At 40.8% G+C, this 15,620-nt stretch overlaps 1 protein-coding gene across 1 annotated transcript in view; it reads right to left on the bottom strand.

Annotated features, from left to right (window-relative positions):
* The window catches only part of LAMA4 (laminin subunit alpha 4), a 127,987-nt gene extending 116,464 nt beyond the window's left edge, over positions 1-11,523 (bottom strand). The window contains exon 1 of the mRNA XM_054022623.1: positions 10,991-11,523. Within this exon, the coding sequence (XP_053878598.1) occupies positions 10,991-11,191 (201 nt within the window). The 5' untranslated portion in view covers positions 11,192-11,523. The remainder of the gene's footprint in view (positions 1-10,990) is intronic.
* Positions 11,524-15,620: the final 4,097 nt, after the last annotated feature.

Here is a 15,620-nt window from a genome sequence, read left to right as displayed (position 1 = left end):
CACAAATGGAAATTGAAAGTCTCCCTAATTAATTTGCTGTGGCACTCAAGCAAAGATGTCCAATAATGGGTTTCCACTTGAGCAGTATTAAGTGCCCATTTGAAAGGTTAAATACAAACCCATAGCTTTCATCGTTCTACAGTATTGGAGAGACAAAGTTGTTTTATCTCTGTGAAAATAATGCTAAGAATCATTCATAAGATTCATTAAAAGTAAATTATAACTTTTTTGCTTAGCTCAGCAATCTGAAAGTTCATAAATAAAGGTGCACTTTCATTGACACCAGCAATGTAAAATCCTTTAATCAGAGACAACGAAAAACCACCTCAACCAAAGCCTTCATTCTACTTTAAATAGTAGGACTGATCCTTGGACCCACTGAATCAATGGAAGTTTTGTTGTTGATTCCAATGCAGGAAAGTGCTCATAACCATAACACATGTGTTTCAGAGCTCCATTGCCTACCTACCATTGCCAAATGGGAAGCTTTTTGTGTCACATAAAGGGCCCCAACTCATTATGCTCCTCAGAGTTAAAGCTTTCGGGGGGGGGGGGCAGAAGGGGGTGTTAAAGTAAATTTCTAGCCCTTATGTTTGTGCAGAAAACTCAGTCTGCCTGAGGCACTAGACAGATAATGTCACCGCTGCTCAGAGATTGCCAAGAGTAAAGTTAGCAGTTTTACTGCTGCTGTTCAGGATCCTATGAGGAAGTGGGAAAAAGACAATAACTTTCTCAATTTCTCTGTTGCTTAATAGAGTTATGAGTCACAGCAGAGGCTGGAAGGGAGTAGGGCTATTCACACATGAATAAAACAGACATGGAGTTTTGTAACAGCTCCTTTTTGTAGTTTGGCCCTTTGGTTCCGGTCATTATAGTTTCCTGTCTTTCATGGTATCCAAGTCTGCCTAAACAAACTGCCTCTGGCAGTCTTCAAAGCCCACTGCTCCATCTGTAACACTTCCCCATTGGCTGGTAGACCCAGGCCCACCCTCTACACTGGGTGCCAGCCTAGGGACCCAACAATCAGCAGCTAATGTCCATGCAGTCTCACCCTTGCTGCTGTTTTCCCTAGGCTTCTTCCTACTCCTTTCTCTCAACTCTGAGCATGACTGTCAACTCTCTGCCTGTCCTTCTAGGGGCAATGTCAGCTGTCCCAGGCTCTGCAGACCTGGGTTTTAGTCCCATGATTCATGAACTGGGGAAGATAAGTGTTTGGCTACCTAGTTCACAAGCGGGGCTTGAGCCAGTAGGTGTGCTCAGAGGCTGTCTAACTCCATACCAAACAGCAGTAGGGTTTTTGCGGGGGGGAGGCACTCACTTGAGAAGGGGCAGATCCCTGTTCAAATCCCTTCTCCTCAGCAGGACTTGAACTGGGAATCTCCTGCATCTCAGCTCTGTACCCTGAGCACTGGGCTAAAGGTTATAAGGGAGGACATTCTTGTTCTGACCACTCCCCAGCGGTTTTGTGGAGTAAAGTGTCCTCTGAGAATGCCTTCAGGCTCAAGACCCAAATGGGACTTAGGTGGCACTTACATTCATGAATCACTCTGGGGTTTAGGCTGGAGATAGTTGCTTGGATGCCTAGAGAGAGGCTGCAGTGCACATGTCCAGAGGCAGAAACATAGGCACAGAGGGAACTTTTGCTGCAACTATGTAGGTGCTAAGTAAGTTTAGGTGCTTACAGGGTTAACTGGCAGCTGAGTGGGAGTTTTGTGGATTGCAATGGGGCCTAAAAACAGGACTAAAGTACCTAAGTCCCTTTGTGGATCTGGGCCACTGGGCTTCAGCTCCTGATTCGTAAAATGGGGATGATAGCACTTCCTTACCTCATGTGACATTGTGAGGATAAATAAACATTGTGAAGTGCTCAGATAGTAGAACAACAGGGGCCATACAAGTACCTTGGGTAGATAGAAAGATGGAAAGCCCTGCACAATATCCAGGGACAGGACCATGATAAGAAGTCCAGCAGCACCCTTACCTTTCTCAGTAGCTAGGATCTAGCTGGTGCCTCCTCTGCTTACCACCTTCTGTATCAGCTATTGACTAGTAGGTTCAGCTTCTAGCTACCGTGGGAATTGCACAGTCATATTGGGGCTTTTGGCAATTGACTACTATTATGCTAATGTGGCAAATGATGCCACTTCTTAAGATGGCTGCCAATGTAATTGACAACTTTGTTTTCAAATGCATTTCATAACTTATTTCATCACACCATGAAGCATGAATCCTGCTTTCTTAACAACGTTTAAATCAGTGGGCTCAGCTGCTATTTCCTTTCAGTTATGCTTTCACAGATCAATTTCCCCAAACATTTTACATTCTAATTTATTGAAAATATTGTCTTGTGACAAAAATCATATATCTGTCTACATATATCTATATATAATCTATTTGTTTATTTGATATTTTCAAGTTAGCAAGCATGGAATTACAAAACAGACCTATGGGACTCTGTAAACCCTTGAGAAAGGTCTGCCTGTGCATATCTCTGTCGTAATGGTACCAGAATAGTTGTAAGTGCTGTAAAGGGAAATGATAATAAAAAGTAAAATGGTCTGATTTAAAGCAACAAAATTATCTATCGTTCTGGTCAAATAATTGTATTTCATTTTGAAAACCTCATCCGTTGCAGATATTTCCAGACTGTTACCCTTCCTCAATCCATATGGAAAACAAAATACCATTCAGTAACACAGGCTGATTTAGAGATGGGGTTGGTTCCAATATAAACAGTTCTTGGCTAGGCATTCTTCATAAAAGTGCGCAGTCATTTTTACCATATAAAGTGGGAAACACAAAGCCTTAACTTAAAAGGCATTCTTTCCCACAAAGGCGAAGAGCTAAAATGTTTTAGCTAGCTTGCAGCCAGCTAAAGATAATTTAATACCAAGCCTCAGCACTAATTTATTTTTTCTACAGCTAGTAAGTATAAAACTTGTTGTAATATATATGCACTGTGGCAAACAGAAATAATGCTAAGTTTGGCAACATGGATGGTCCAGATACCTCTCTTAACAAATGTCCATTTTGTTTCCCTTGAATAAAATACAAGAAAGATGTAAATAATTTTGTTTCATTCTCTTAAAAAAGAAATGAATAACTGAGTCAAATGTTTTTCATGTTAGTCCATAGGACAAGCTAGACCTAAAACTACAGTTATCAACTACATGCTTACCACCCATACATTTCCAGATGTCTAGGACCACTGAAGCAATATCTATATCTATATATTCAAAGGCTAATATGCCTAAGAGGCATTTACTGCAGGTATTATTGTATTTACCGTGAGAACATTGGATAACAAGAAGGTAAAACCCAAGGAAGGCAACTGAAGGTGACTGAAATTTTATTTAGGAGTTGCTTTATTATTTAACCAATAGATAAGATAGCTATTGCAAGGCCTGTAAGCACCAGATGGAAGCCACAGTGCAAAACATTAAAAGACACACACAGTCAAAAACTCTAGTATGAAGGCTACCCCACTAGAGATATAATGAGTTCCTCACTAGCTCAAAGAAAGGGTGAAAGGGAATATCAGGTTCAATAGTAAACAAACAGCCCCTCAACTAACCTGTTTTCCTTCCCCTGAAAAACAAACAAAATAAAGGAAGGTGCCCATAGAAATCAGGAATGAACCATCATGGACTTGAGGCATGCTCTGAAAGTGATTAGCAAAGGGAATTTAGGGGACCTATGGAACCCCCACATAGACTCCCCCCCATTATTTCACTAGAGGATGGGGGTTTTCCTATGTGTGAAAAACCAAGTAGCCCACCCTAAACCTGGTAGATTCTATGGGATCTGCAGGAGGCCAGATCCTCTGCATGAAGCCCCTGTGACTTCGCCTTCCCTTCCTCCCACCTCCCTGGCAGCATGGTTCTGATGGATCTGTGACTCCAAGGACTCCCCCAGACTCTGTAAGTCCCAGGCTGTATTATCTTTTCCAGGGAATCTAAATGGTACAGAAGGGGAAGATGCATCATGCTCCTCAGAGCCTGCTTGTTCCTGAGCAACCCCAGACTCTACAGTGAGGTTTACACTGGATCTGGAGGAGGGTATACATGGTCCTGAGGAGGTGACAGAGTTCCTCTTCTGCATGGAATGGGGGAGATCCCTGAATGGATGGTTCTCTCTGAATGGGCAACTAGATGGTATTGTATGGGCCCTGGGAGGAGTTCCACAAAAAAGCATCATCAACTGAAAAAGCTTTGCCCCTGCTCTAGTCATGACTTAACCTGTGGTCTGACCAGCCCTAAACAGTCATGACTGGCTCACAGCAAAATCATGCAAAATAAATTTTCCTGCTCCTTCCCCCTCCCATCCCCTTACCTCTACTAAAAGTGATAGGAATCATAGTAGGGGGAGAATAAGCGTACTATGACGTGGAACCAAGGTTTGTAATAGGCTAACTCAACCAAAATGGCAAAAACAATCCAGACACTTTAGCTAAAAATGATCATTGTTAATGCATAAAGAAAAGGTTAATCCCATTTAAAACAAAAAATACCTCACATCTTTTGGCTTCTCGGTGTTTAGAAATACTGAGTTAATGATGCAACATCTAGCTATCCATCTGTCCATTCATACCTTCTCCCCTTCAACTTACCAGCTAGTCCTCTTTTTAGCTTCCTGCCTCCCAATCCACTGGGTCCTACCCATCTGACATTCCACCCAATGTGTCACCCTTCCCTTTTGTCTAGGAGCTGTTGCTCCACCACACACTCACTTGCTGGTCTACTTGACACCCCTCCCATCTGATATCTATGGGGAATACCAGCAGAAAGGTCATCCTTGGCTAATTAGTGCATCAGTGCAAGGGTATAGGAGTTAAGCGTATATCACAGCTTACAAATCTTAGCTAAAATTGTTGGTTTTGATAGAGTTTGTTACAATAGATTTAGTTTGTTGATTAATTATAGAAACACATTTGGAACTAACATTTTGTTATGTTAAAAGAACCCCATGAAAGTGTTCTTCATCATTTAGGGGCCAATCAGAGTTTTTCCTCTGACTTCCACTGGCTTTGCAACAAGCCCTCACAAATAACGTTTAATTACTGTTGTGTATAACACATTGTAAGCTGGGAATTGAAATCTGCTTCCATACCTAAATGTGTTTTCCTCCATTGTTTGTTGTAAAGGTCAGATGTGGGATGAGTGCTGGACTTCTGGCACTACTTTTTTGTTTGTTTAAAAAAACAAAAAACAAAAAAACGGAGCCCTGCTGCATTTGTTTTGAGAAAAGAAACATCTAAAGAATTACTTGGATATTTCTAGCAAATATGAACAACAAACACAGATCAAATTTAGTGCATTCTTTCATCAGAAAACAATTCAAATGGCTCAATATATACTGTACATTCAGAATACTAGAATAATTTTTGGTGGTCTTTTGTTGACAAAGAATGAGGCATTAAGAAGAGAGGAGTATAAAGCTGGTGGATTGATAAGGTTACAGCTTGCATTAGAATCAGAATGCCAGATCCAAACACTCCTGAATTTGGGTAGTGTTTATAAATGAACTGGGATCCTGATCCAAATTTTGCAATCAATCTTAATTAAAACCCAGATTAGAATGTCCCTAAACTTTAAGAGGTTTAAAATCTGGATCCAGAATACAATTTGAGCCCACCTCTCCCATCAATATTTAGGCATATTTGTCACAAATCTCTCAGATTAAAGGTATTAGTCATATTTTTACAGCTGTTGAGCAACAAAAATTCCAATTAGAATCATGGCAGCTGTGGTTGCTTGGCACCATTTAAAATCAGGTTATATCACTCTCCCTGACATGCTGATCCTTGTATTGCTTCCCATGCCCATTAATAAAACTAGACCTTTAATTCCTTCTAGTCTTTCCCATGCCCATGAATAAGAGTGGACATAAAACTCCTTTTATTGTTTGCACACCCCTAAATAAGTTTGAGCATTTTACTGGTACTTTCCCAACATTTGGTTAGCAGCAGTAAAGTTTAGCTCATATTATTTTGCTGGTTACATTTTAAGCACAGACTCTCATTTTCTTGACTAAATTTGAAACACACAACTTTTCCCACTATCCTCTAATTCCATTTGCTTCAGCTTTCCATGATTTAAGGGATTTGGGGCTGGCTGCTTAACTCCTGCAGCTGATTTTCATTAAAACTTTGATGAGAAACTTAAGTTGGAAATGCAAACATCTGCAGTTAAACATCCTCCTCATTAATGGACTTTTCTCAGAACATAACCCTGTTACACCAGGAACACACAGCAGCAAAAAATCCAAATTACCCATTATGGTAGTTAACCTAACATAACCCTTGAGGGTCTGAAATGAAACTCATTACAAGATCTGCTTTTTGCACAGTGAGATGCAGCTCCCACTAGTCAAAAAAATATAAAGATCTTTGTCAGGTTAAAAACCCTTTTGGTCTGTTTCAAATGGATGCATACCAAAAGCAGGGATCAAACTGTGTTTCCGCCAAAACAGTCCCTAAGTCTTTCCATTCCAATTTTTATTGCTGGGAATGGCACTTTTGATTATGGTTACTTTGAAGCCTACATTTTCAAGTTACTAGTGATTTTTGAGTAGCCTGATAAAGGGGCCTGATTTTCAGAGGGGTCCAGCTATTTTTGGTTATCACTTTATAAAAAAATCAGGCCTCTTTAATTGGGTACCCAAAAATGAAGCATCCAAAATATCATTAGATGCTGCAGTCTGCAGATCAAATTCTAACGCATATTCTACTTATTTTTAAAAGATTTTTATTACATGTTGGTAACTAACTACCTCTTCACAGAACTTAATCCTGATTTTTCATCTTGTCTGGGTTGTTGCTAGAATAGAGATGAGTCCACACAATGCCTCCAGACCTGGAGACCCCAAAATCAGTGTGTGAAATTTGAATCTACACCAAGGTCTGACTTTTGCAAAAGGTGTCTGACTTTTGTAACTGTCCAAACCATAGCCCCAGTCATTCTGAAACACTCATTTATTCAAAAATTGGCTGCTGATTTTGAGGTTTGAGTCCTTGGATCTAAGCAGAACCTTTCCAATAAAATATTTTAATTTTTTTATATTTGGCAAAAATAATTCCTGGCCTAAATCCATTAACTTCAGCATAGTTACACAAAGGATTAATTTAGGTCAGTGCAAACAGCTCTCTCTCCATACATCCTCCCATTCCTGGATTGGGACACTTTTCCCCTCACCTCATTCATGAGCTAGGGAATCTAAAATTCTTGGAAGGTTTGAATAAGCCACTAAAAGCTCTGATACTTTTTAGCGTGTTTTTCATACCTATCTTCCTAACCTGCCTACGAACAGCAATTTCTAGGCTCAGTCTCAGAAACAGAATCCCAGCAACCCTACTTATACTCATGTTTACTTTCCTAATACAAATTCTCCCTACTGATTTTGCTCCTCTCTCTCACCTGGATGCCTTTTGTTAAATTCTTCCCTAGCCCCAACTTTGGAAGGAAATCTCCCATTCTTAGTGCTCGCAAATCTAGCCCACTTCTCTTATTACTTCCAAAGGACCCACTGATTGGTAGTTCATGACCCAATACTTGTCCAAATCAAACCCTTCCAAGAAGATATTGCATTCTTCAAGAAGACACCCTGGATCCTGTACTATGGAAGGACTAATGGCAGAGCTAGCTGTGCCAGCGGGGAGCAACACTATAGAAGCATCTGAACTACAGAGAAAGAAAGGAAGTAGGAAATGGATGGAAAGCCATGTGTAGGAGGGAAAGACCATTATGGTATGAACAACACTGACCAGCATATTAGACTCCTAGGGTACGGCTACACTACAAATTAAGGTGTGATTGAAGCATGGATAAGCATAACCATACGAACTTTAATGTAGCTAGTGTGGATAACAATAGCAGTGAAGAGGCAACAGCATGAGCTTCAGCATAGACTGGCAACCCAAGTACTTACCCATGCTTCCCATGAAGCTTGTACTTCAAGCTGGTTAGCCCACACTGCAGCTCGTAACACTGTATCTTCACTGCTAGCATTACCCATACTACCTGGATTAACCGGAGCTCTCTGAATGACCTGAACAAAGTTCTAGTCCTCTTCCGGGGAAGTTGTATGTGTTGCATGGGGCTAGGAAGGGTGCATAATTGGGGAGGATTTTTGTAAAAGGACAGCAGAGTACAAAGATATATGGGTACCAGTCCTCGAGGGTCTGTCCAGTTACTGGGATTCAGTACTCTCACATGACATTCAGGTATTTAATATTCTTGTATCAAACATAAAGACCTTTGGGTTCAAATCAGATACACAGAAAGGCTAAAATTCCAACTGGTTCTGAATTTTTCTAAAGCCAGTTCTTCCATTCACCATTAGTTTTTAGGTTACCAAACCAGGAAAAGGAGAAAAGTAAAAGGCTAAGGAATATTGACCAGTGTGTTCCCTTGTACCTCAGGCTTTCTTCTGCTTCCCTTCAATTATTCAATAGGTTCATAGTATCACAGTCTCAGCAGAATTTAAGAACAACACAGCAATGTAAACCCAGCCAAAAAAGTATGTATTTTTAGATGTTCCCACCCACTGTATTTCTAATCCTTCATATTTGCCAGTGCATTATCTAAATAAGAATGCTTTGCAGGGCAAACTCTGCATAGTATTAACACCACATGATGAAATGTCATGAATTCATTGTGGTTTAGACCTATATTCTGGCTATATTGTGGTTTGTTTGCTTTGCGGTTAAGTACAGACCTTCATTGGCACCATAGTCTACCAGGATGCATTACGTACAATGATTCTGTGGTTCTTTAACTCTATCTCACAAACCCACTCGCTATATAATTCAGCACTGTTCAGCATGACTAACAGCCTCTGTCTGCTTGGGGGAGTTATAGGCCTGAGCCAATGTTTAGACTAAGGAGTAGACTCAAGCAGGGCTGTGTAAAAGAGTCTCTACTGCGGTTCACACCAATCTCTGGATAAAGAACTCAAGCTCACAAAATGGCTAGTTTTAAAATGCACACTTAGGGAGAAATCCTGTTCCCAAGGCCCAACCTGAATAGTTGGGCTAGTGCTGGGGAAATCTCTGAGGGCTTGAGGGAGGAGTCTTCCCCAATCAGGCTACAGAGAGAAAGAGAGCTGCTCTATGACCTCTACTCCATTCTCAGGACTGGAGTAGTCTTCCCAGCCCTAGCAACCAAATCTAACATGGGGTCACCCTAAAGAATGTCTGTACATGGCCACTCAGGGAGTTGCCATGCAGCTGGGCTCTGAAGCACACAGGGCATGTACCTCCATAACGTAGGGGCTGAAACCCAGCTGCCATTCCTCACGATGGAGCCTCAGTGGTTCTGCAAGTAGGGCCCTCTGCACCATTGGACACTAGATCTAGTGTCCACAGAAGTGAGTGGAAAGACTCCCATTGGCTTCAATGAATCAGGCCCTTAGTGCAAATATTAACTATTTAAAAGATAAAATAAAATAGAACAAATGACACCTTTCCAATATCTTCATCCATGAATGGGGGTGGGGGAGAATGTCTTTCCTAAGCCATGTGCAAACTATCATTCAGCACTTTCCTGGTGTAAAGTCCAATAGGTTAAACGAAGCACACGCAGTCTGGCTTTGTGGAGTCATTCAGTGTGATTATCTGTTAAAAGCTTATGCCCGTTATCCTGTGAAACTCAGTTACAAAACCCATTTGTCTCTTAAATCAAGCATTCATTCAGGGACTTTCCATTTTGTAAGCAACAGGTGGAGATACTGTTTCTCAGTGGCTAATTCCAAGCCTGTGGAGAAGAGATGTACTTCCCACATTATGGAATGTATCCAAGCCCAGGCGAGCTCCCCACTGCCTACATATTAAGCTGGGCGAACTTTAGGTTCAAAACTTTCTCACATAGGTCACGTTTCGCCCCAGAGAAGTAGTGGAGTGGGCAGGCCTTTCCTGAGATTCCTCAGCTGTTTGGAAGCACAATAATGTGGGTGAGGTTTGCGTAATCAAATGTGGCCTTATACTGAAGCCCTATTGTCCCAGAAGATTTTTTTCCAGGATACTGTACATTTACTTTCATGGTTATTATCATTAGTAATCAAAGCATACTAAAAACATTTAGTTTCATGACATAAGATATCAGTGTCATAACTGTGATATCAACACAGCTGTGCTTATCTCTCCTTTTTCATTTTCTCTCTCATTTTCTGATGTTATGCTAGAGCAATTACTCTTTCCCTTCCCATGACCTTAGGTGACTTAATTTGCCTCCTACTTTGTATCTCCCACACACGAGACATTGATCTGTCTCTAGTGTGCCTTGAAGTCATTTATTTTCTTCTTAGTTTTTTTTAAATAGTTCAGTTCAGATGCAGCCTTACTGAAATCAGAAGTCTAAAGTAGCTTCAAGAAGCAAAGATTGCAAGAAAATTTACCACAACAAAGTAACTTTAGGATCGTCCTGATTTCTTCTGTCATTAGTCCTACTATCAAACTTTCTGTAATGTTTGAAATCTATGCAGGTGTTTTCTCTGCAGGCAGTTTCCTAAATACCCTTTGATTTATTAACCTTACTCTAACCATAAAAGGAACCTCCATTTCCAGAGCTGGATTTCATGTAAGAGACAAAAGCAAAACTTCTGTAATATGGTAGATTTTTTTTTGGCAAACACTTTCTGGAAATCCAAGTGAATTTAAAGATCCGGTGACTATTGTTGTGACAATTAACCCTTGTAAAATAACTCTGTTTGGACAGGCCTATTTAGTTATGCTGGCAGGAAAGTCAGAGACGTGCTAAGCTAGTACCACTTTATAGTACAGCTGTTTATTCAAAGCAGGCAGGGCATGTGTCTATTTTGAAGTCTGAAATGTCTCTTTTAGCCTGAAATGCAATGTCCAAAATCCCCCCACAAAACTCTACAGTATCACTCGACGGTTCAAATGATTAAACTAACTTTATCCAGATGGGAATTTCACCACAAGCACATGAAAGGAGAAAGCTCAGACTCTAGAGATAGAATGGAGTTACTGTACCTCAGCAAAAGGCACCCAACTTCCAGTAGCAACTGGCTGCTGCTGCCCTCTGATAACAGCGGATTCTTGATTGCTGACCGCTGAGCTACCTTCAATGTCAAAATGAAAAACGCTGCCCTTGCTTGAGGCAGCGCTGGAGAAGAAACATCCCAAGAAGAATAATATAGGAAAAACAAGGGGCCAGGCTGAGATCAAAGCCATTTCCTCCCCTTACATCCAGTAGTGGTCTTCTAGCTTCTTAGTAATTGTTTACCCACTTCTGCAATCAGCCCCCACCCCCCTTCGTGTAGTAGTGCCTCAGATATTTTAACTTTCTCTCAGCTTTCAGTTTCCAGATGTGGCACTTCAAGGCAGTCTAACCAGATCCTTATTTAAAAAAGAAAAGCTCTTTTGCTTCCTCCCTCGCTCGCAGTCTGTGCCTGTGGCTCCTCTTTTTCCCTAGAGGCTTCAGCTGAATAACATGCAGATGGGCAGTGCTTAAACAGAGAGTGTCAAACACAGATTGTATTCCAGGAAAGCACCACTAGCTCCCCAGCCACCTTATCTCCACTCTGTCAGGATACAGACTGAGTCTGTATTCAGGGCTCTGGCTTCCTTCATATGTTCACATCATTCCTTTTTACCTTTAGATTTGGGATCCTCCCACTCAAACTTTGCCATTCAGAAACTGAGGTCGGACCTTTACTCTCCCTCCCCACCTCCCAGTCTGGACATAATCTGGCTGCTCCAGAATAAGAAATCAACTCTCATGATTATTTTTTTTAGCACCTCTAGTTTATTCAGCCAGAGACAGAAAGGTGCCAGATTTATTAAAAACTTTAGAGGCCCCTATTTAGGAGGGGGAGCATGGGCAGGGGGATCAAGATTCAGAATGTCCCAAGTGTTAATACGGGCTAGGTGGCTTTTCTATTGATCAAGATTTCATGTTTGTGTGAGCGAATGGAAGATATAGATCTTATTGAAACAGTACAGTCTAATATGCTTAATTGAAAACCCCCCTTTTTCATGAGCCTCACCTCCCATTTTCATGTCTGCTTGTGCAAAAGAATATCATTCACTGCAGTTTTGGAAAACGACTTCATTACTCAAATGCATGAACTTTTATTTACAAAGAGCATCTTGTTTTCCTTTTCAAGAGATGCTTTGTGAGGCCCCAGAAACAAGGCTTTCAGTGTATGAAAGCACATCCACAGCTGACCTCTTGTTTTCTGACTATACTCTCATGAGGACTATGTCAGACTTAGTAACCTTTCCAAGATTTGGACAAGGTCCAGATATAATTATATCACTGTGCACCCCCTCACTTAAGGGTCAGTGCTGAATCCATTTGTGACATACTGGGTTCCATAAAGGAATATTGGACTTAATATATTTGTATTGTTCAGGAGAGGGCTGGGCAGTACAGGATATACATTGCTGGGGGAAGATCCAGAACTGCGGGTATGTTGGGGTCACTCTGCAGTATAACCAAGGCTGGTGAAAGCCAGGGTGTAGCTGGCAGGCCGCAGTTACACACAGACACTCAGGGTACGGCTTGCATTCTGGAAGACTGTTTGTGAGAGGCCCAGGTGGGAGCTACTTCAGCAAGGCATTGTAAGGCACCCAAGGTTGCAGAGCAGGGGTGCCACAGTCCCCCATTGGTCTGAACTGTACCCCAGTATGTCACACCATTATACACCCTGTTCTTCAATGGTTTATAACACAGCTGTCCTAATCACCTCAGACTGAAATTGACTTATCAGGCTTCAACCTGAAAGCAGATTCTTGCCTCCCCTTGTAAATTACTTTAAATATGATCAACTAAGGGCGCTTTCAATAAAGATGTGGGTGATTTCAAATGCTTTTGGGATTTGGGGACTTTTGCAGGCACATTGGAAGTGAGAGTGGTTGCAGCACAAAGCACTACAGCTGTTCTCAGCTGTGCAGCAGCCATGGGGGAAGATAGCTCTCCTCCCCTCCCCCGCCCAAGAGCAGGCAGAATCCAGGCAGCAGAAAGGTGGCTTTAAGCTACCTTTCATAGACTCATCAATTATGATGATAACACAGTCCATAGAACTTCCTTGAATAAATTCCTATTTGAACTTGTAGGAAATCATGCAATCTTGATTTAAAAGTTGTCAGATATGGCGAATCCAACTCCGTCGTAAATTGTTCCAATGGTTAATTACCCTGACTGTTACAAATTTGTGCCTTATTTCTAATCTGAATGTGTCTAGCTTCAGCTTCCAGCCATTGGATTGCTATAATCTTGTCTGCTAGATTGCAAAGCCCTCGATAACATTTCTCTTTCTCATGTAGGTACTTATAAACTGACCAAGTCATCCCTTAACCTTCTCTTTGATAAGCTAAAGAGATTATGCTACTTGAGTCTATCGATATAAGGTATGTTTTCTAAGCCTTTAATTGTTCTTGTGGCTTTCTCTGAACTCTTTCCAATTTATCAACCTCCTTCTTGAATTGTGGGCACTGGAACTGGACACAACATTCCAGTGGTGTTCATACCAGTGCCAAATACAGAGGTAAAATCCTTATCCACACTCAAAATTCCCCTCTTTATACCTCCATGGTTTGCATTAGCCCTTTTGGCCACAGTGTCACACTGGGAGCTTATGTTCAGTTGACTATCCACCACCCCATCCCCAAATCTTTTTCAGAGTCACTGCTTCTCAGGATACAGTCCCACCATGTTTAAGTTTGGCTTATGTTCTCCCTTCCTGAACATACAGATTTGCATCTGGCTGTATTGAAACACACATTGTTTGCTTGGGTCCAGCTTAGCAGCTTTGTCTTCCTCCCACCTGAATAGTATCTTCTGTGCTGTGTCTCCTGAAAGGTGCAGCACACAGTTTTTAGTCCCTTGTATTTTGCTTGTGAGACAGGATGGCTAACAGCCCTTAATTTTCCTGGGAAGTGCTTAGATACTATGGTGATGGGCATTGTAGAAAAGAGAGCGAGAGAGGAGTGTGATGGTATGTTGTGTTGTACTTGCATGCCTGACTAATTTGGGCCTTGATCCTGCAAACATCTATGTGAGTAACTTTCAGCACATGAGTGGTCCTATAGAGTTAAATGCTTAAGTGTTTGCAGGATTGTAGTCTTAATTACATAGAGAATGTGATGGTCTTGGCATAGGTACACTGAATGAAGAATAGCTCCAGCAGAGCCCCAATTAGCATGCTTAGTGCTGCTCCGTCCTTTTATTTAAATAGCCTAGCCAGCTCATTTATTGACAATTAAACCCCCCTGTCTTCATTTACCTACACTAGAGAAAACATGGAAGCTGCTTATATTATAAGTCCTTTGTCAGGGACTATCATTTATTATATGCATGCATAATGCCTAGCAAAGTGGGACCTTGGCAACTACTGCAATATAATAATGTTAAACATCTGGGACATTTCCAAAAAATCAGAAAACTCCATTTCCAAAACTAGTAAAGGCTGCTAAGTGAAAGCAATGTAGTTACTTATCACATCATTTTGTCATTTGTAAAATGGAAATAAGGACACTCACTTCCTTCTAAAATGCTTTGAGATCTACTGAGGAAAAATGCTATATAAGAGCGAGGTATTTTCATCCATCACCAAATCAAAATCCTGTAAGGAAAAAGATGGGTGCTCAGGACTTTCTGAAAACAGGGACTCCTTTAGTGTCTTAAGCTGGCTACCCAAAAACTGAGGCCATACTAATCACTTTTGAAAATCTTGGCCCCTGAATCTAGAAAGGCCAGGAATTAAATAAAGATATCATCACTCTTAGAACTACTCCTACAATAAACAAATTATTCTTATGAAGCATAAAGAAATACATTTCACCACAATACAACAGCTTTAACTCTGACCTAAAATAAATAAATCTCAAAGTATTGAACACTAAGCCAGCCCTTTTGGAAAAGGAATATGACATTTACATATGTTCACATTAATGACACAAATTGATGAGCCTCAAAAGAAAGTCTATCTACATATATAATTTTACTATAAGTTAACCATGTTGTATACTTTCTCTATTGAATTAACTGCACATACACCATTAAAGAAATTGCAATTAGAAGTACTTTACTAAAAAAATTCTGTTAAGTGTATTGACTGGCAATATTTCCCATTTAACAGTATCCCTGCCAAAAAAAAAAAAAATATAGATGCTGAAATCGAAGTAACAGAAATTATACATAAAACCCTGACGTCAATCCATGGTTTTGAATTAAAGCTGTGTTGTGATGAAATAAGATTTTTTTAAAAAATGCCGTGTGTTTTATGGGGGCAGTACAAGACTTATGATCTCCTCAGCTAAACTTAAGATGGGCTATAGAATAGACCCCAAGATGCAATTAGGAAATAATGTCATTTCTTCTCATTTTTCTCCATTATCATCTCTCTCCTTTTCACCCATTTGCATTCTCCTCCTTACCATTGGATTTGGGTTCAGTGAGGCAGATCCTGGGATTAGTGACTTAGAATAATCCAGTTGGGTGCTGTAAAGAGCACACTCCCCCCTGAAGGGGAGAGCAATAGTTGGGGTATTTGTGCTCATAAAGCAGTGAGGAACCAAGCAAGCACGTGTACATGCATTTCCCACATCCCCGTGCTTCAGCCTTGACATCTCTCATCCTTTGTATTGTTAATTACCG

This window comes from Malaclemys terrapin, chromosome 3 (assembly GCF_027887155.1).
Source record: "Malaclemys terrapin pileata isolate rMalTer1 chromosome 3, rMalTer1.hap1, whole genome shotgun sequence".
Lineage (NCBI taxonomy): Eukaryota > Metazoa > Chordata > Testudines > Emydidae > Malaclemys > Malaclemys terrapin.
This window is presented reverse-complemented; position numbering and strand designations above follow the sequence as displayed.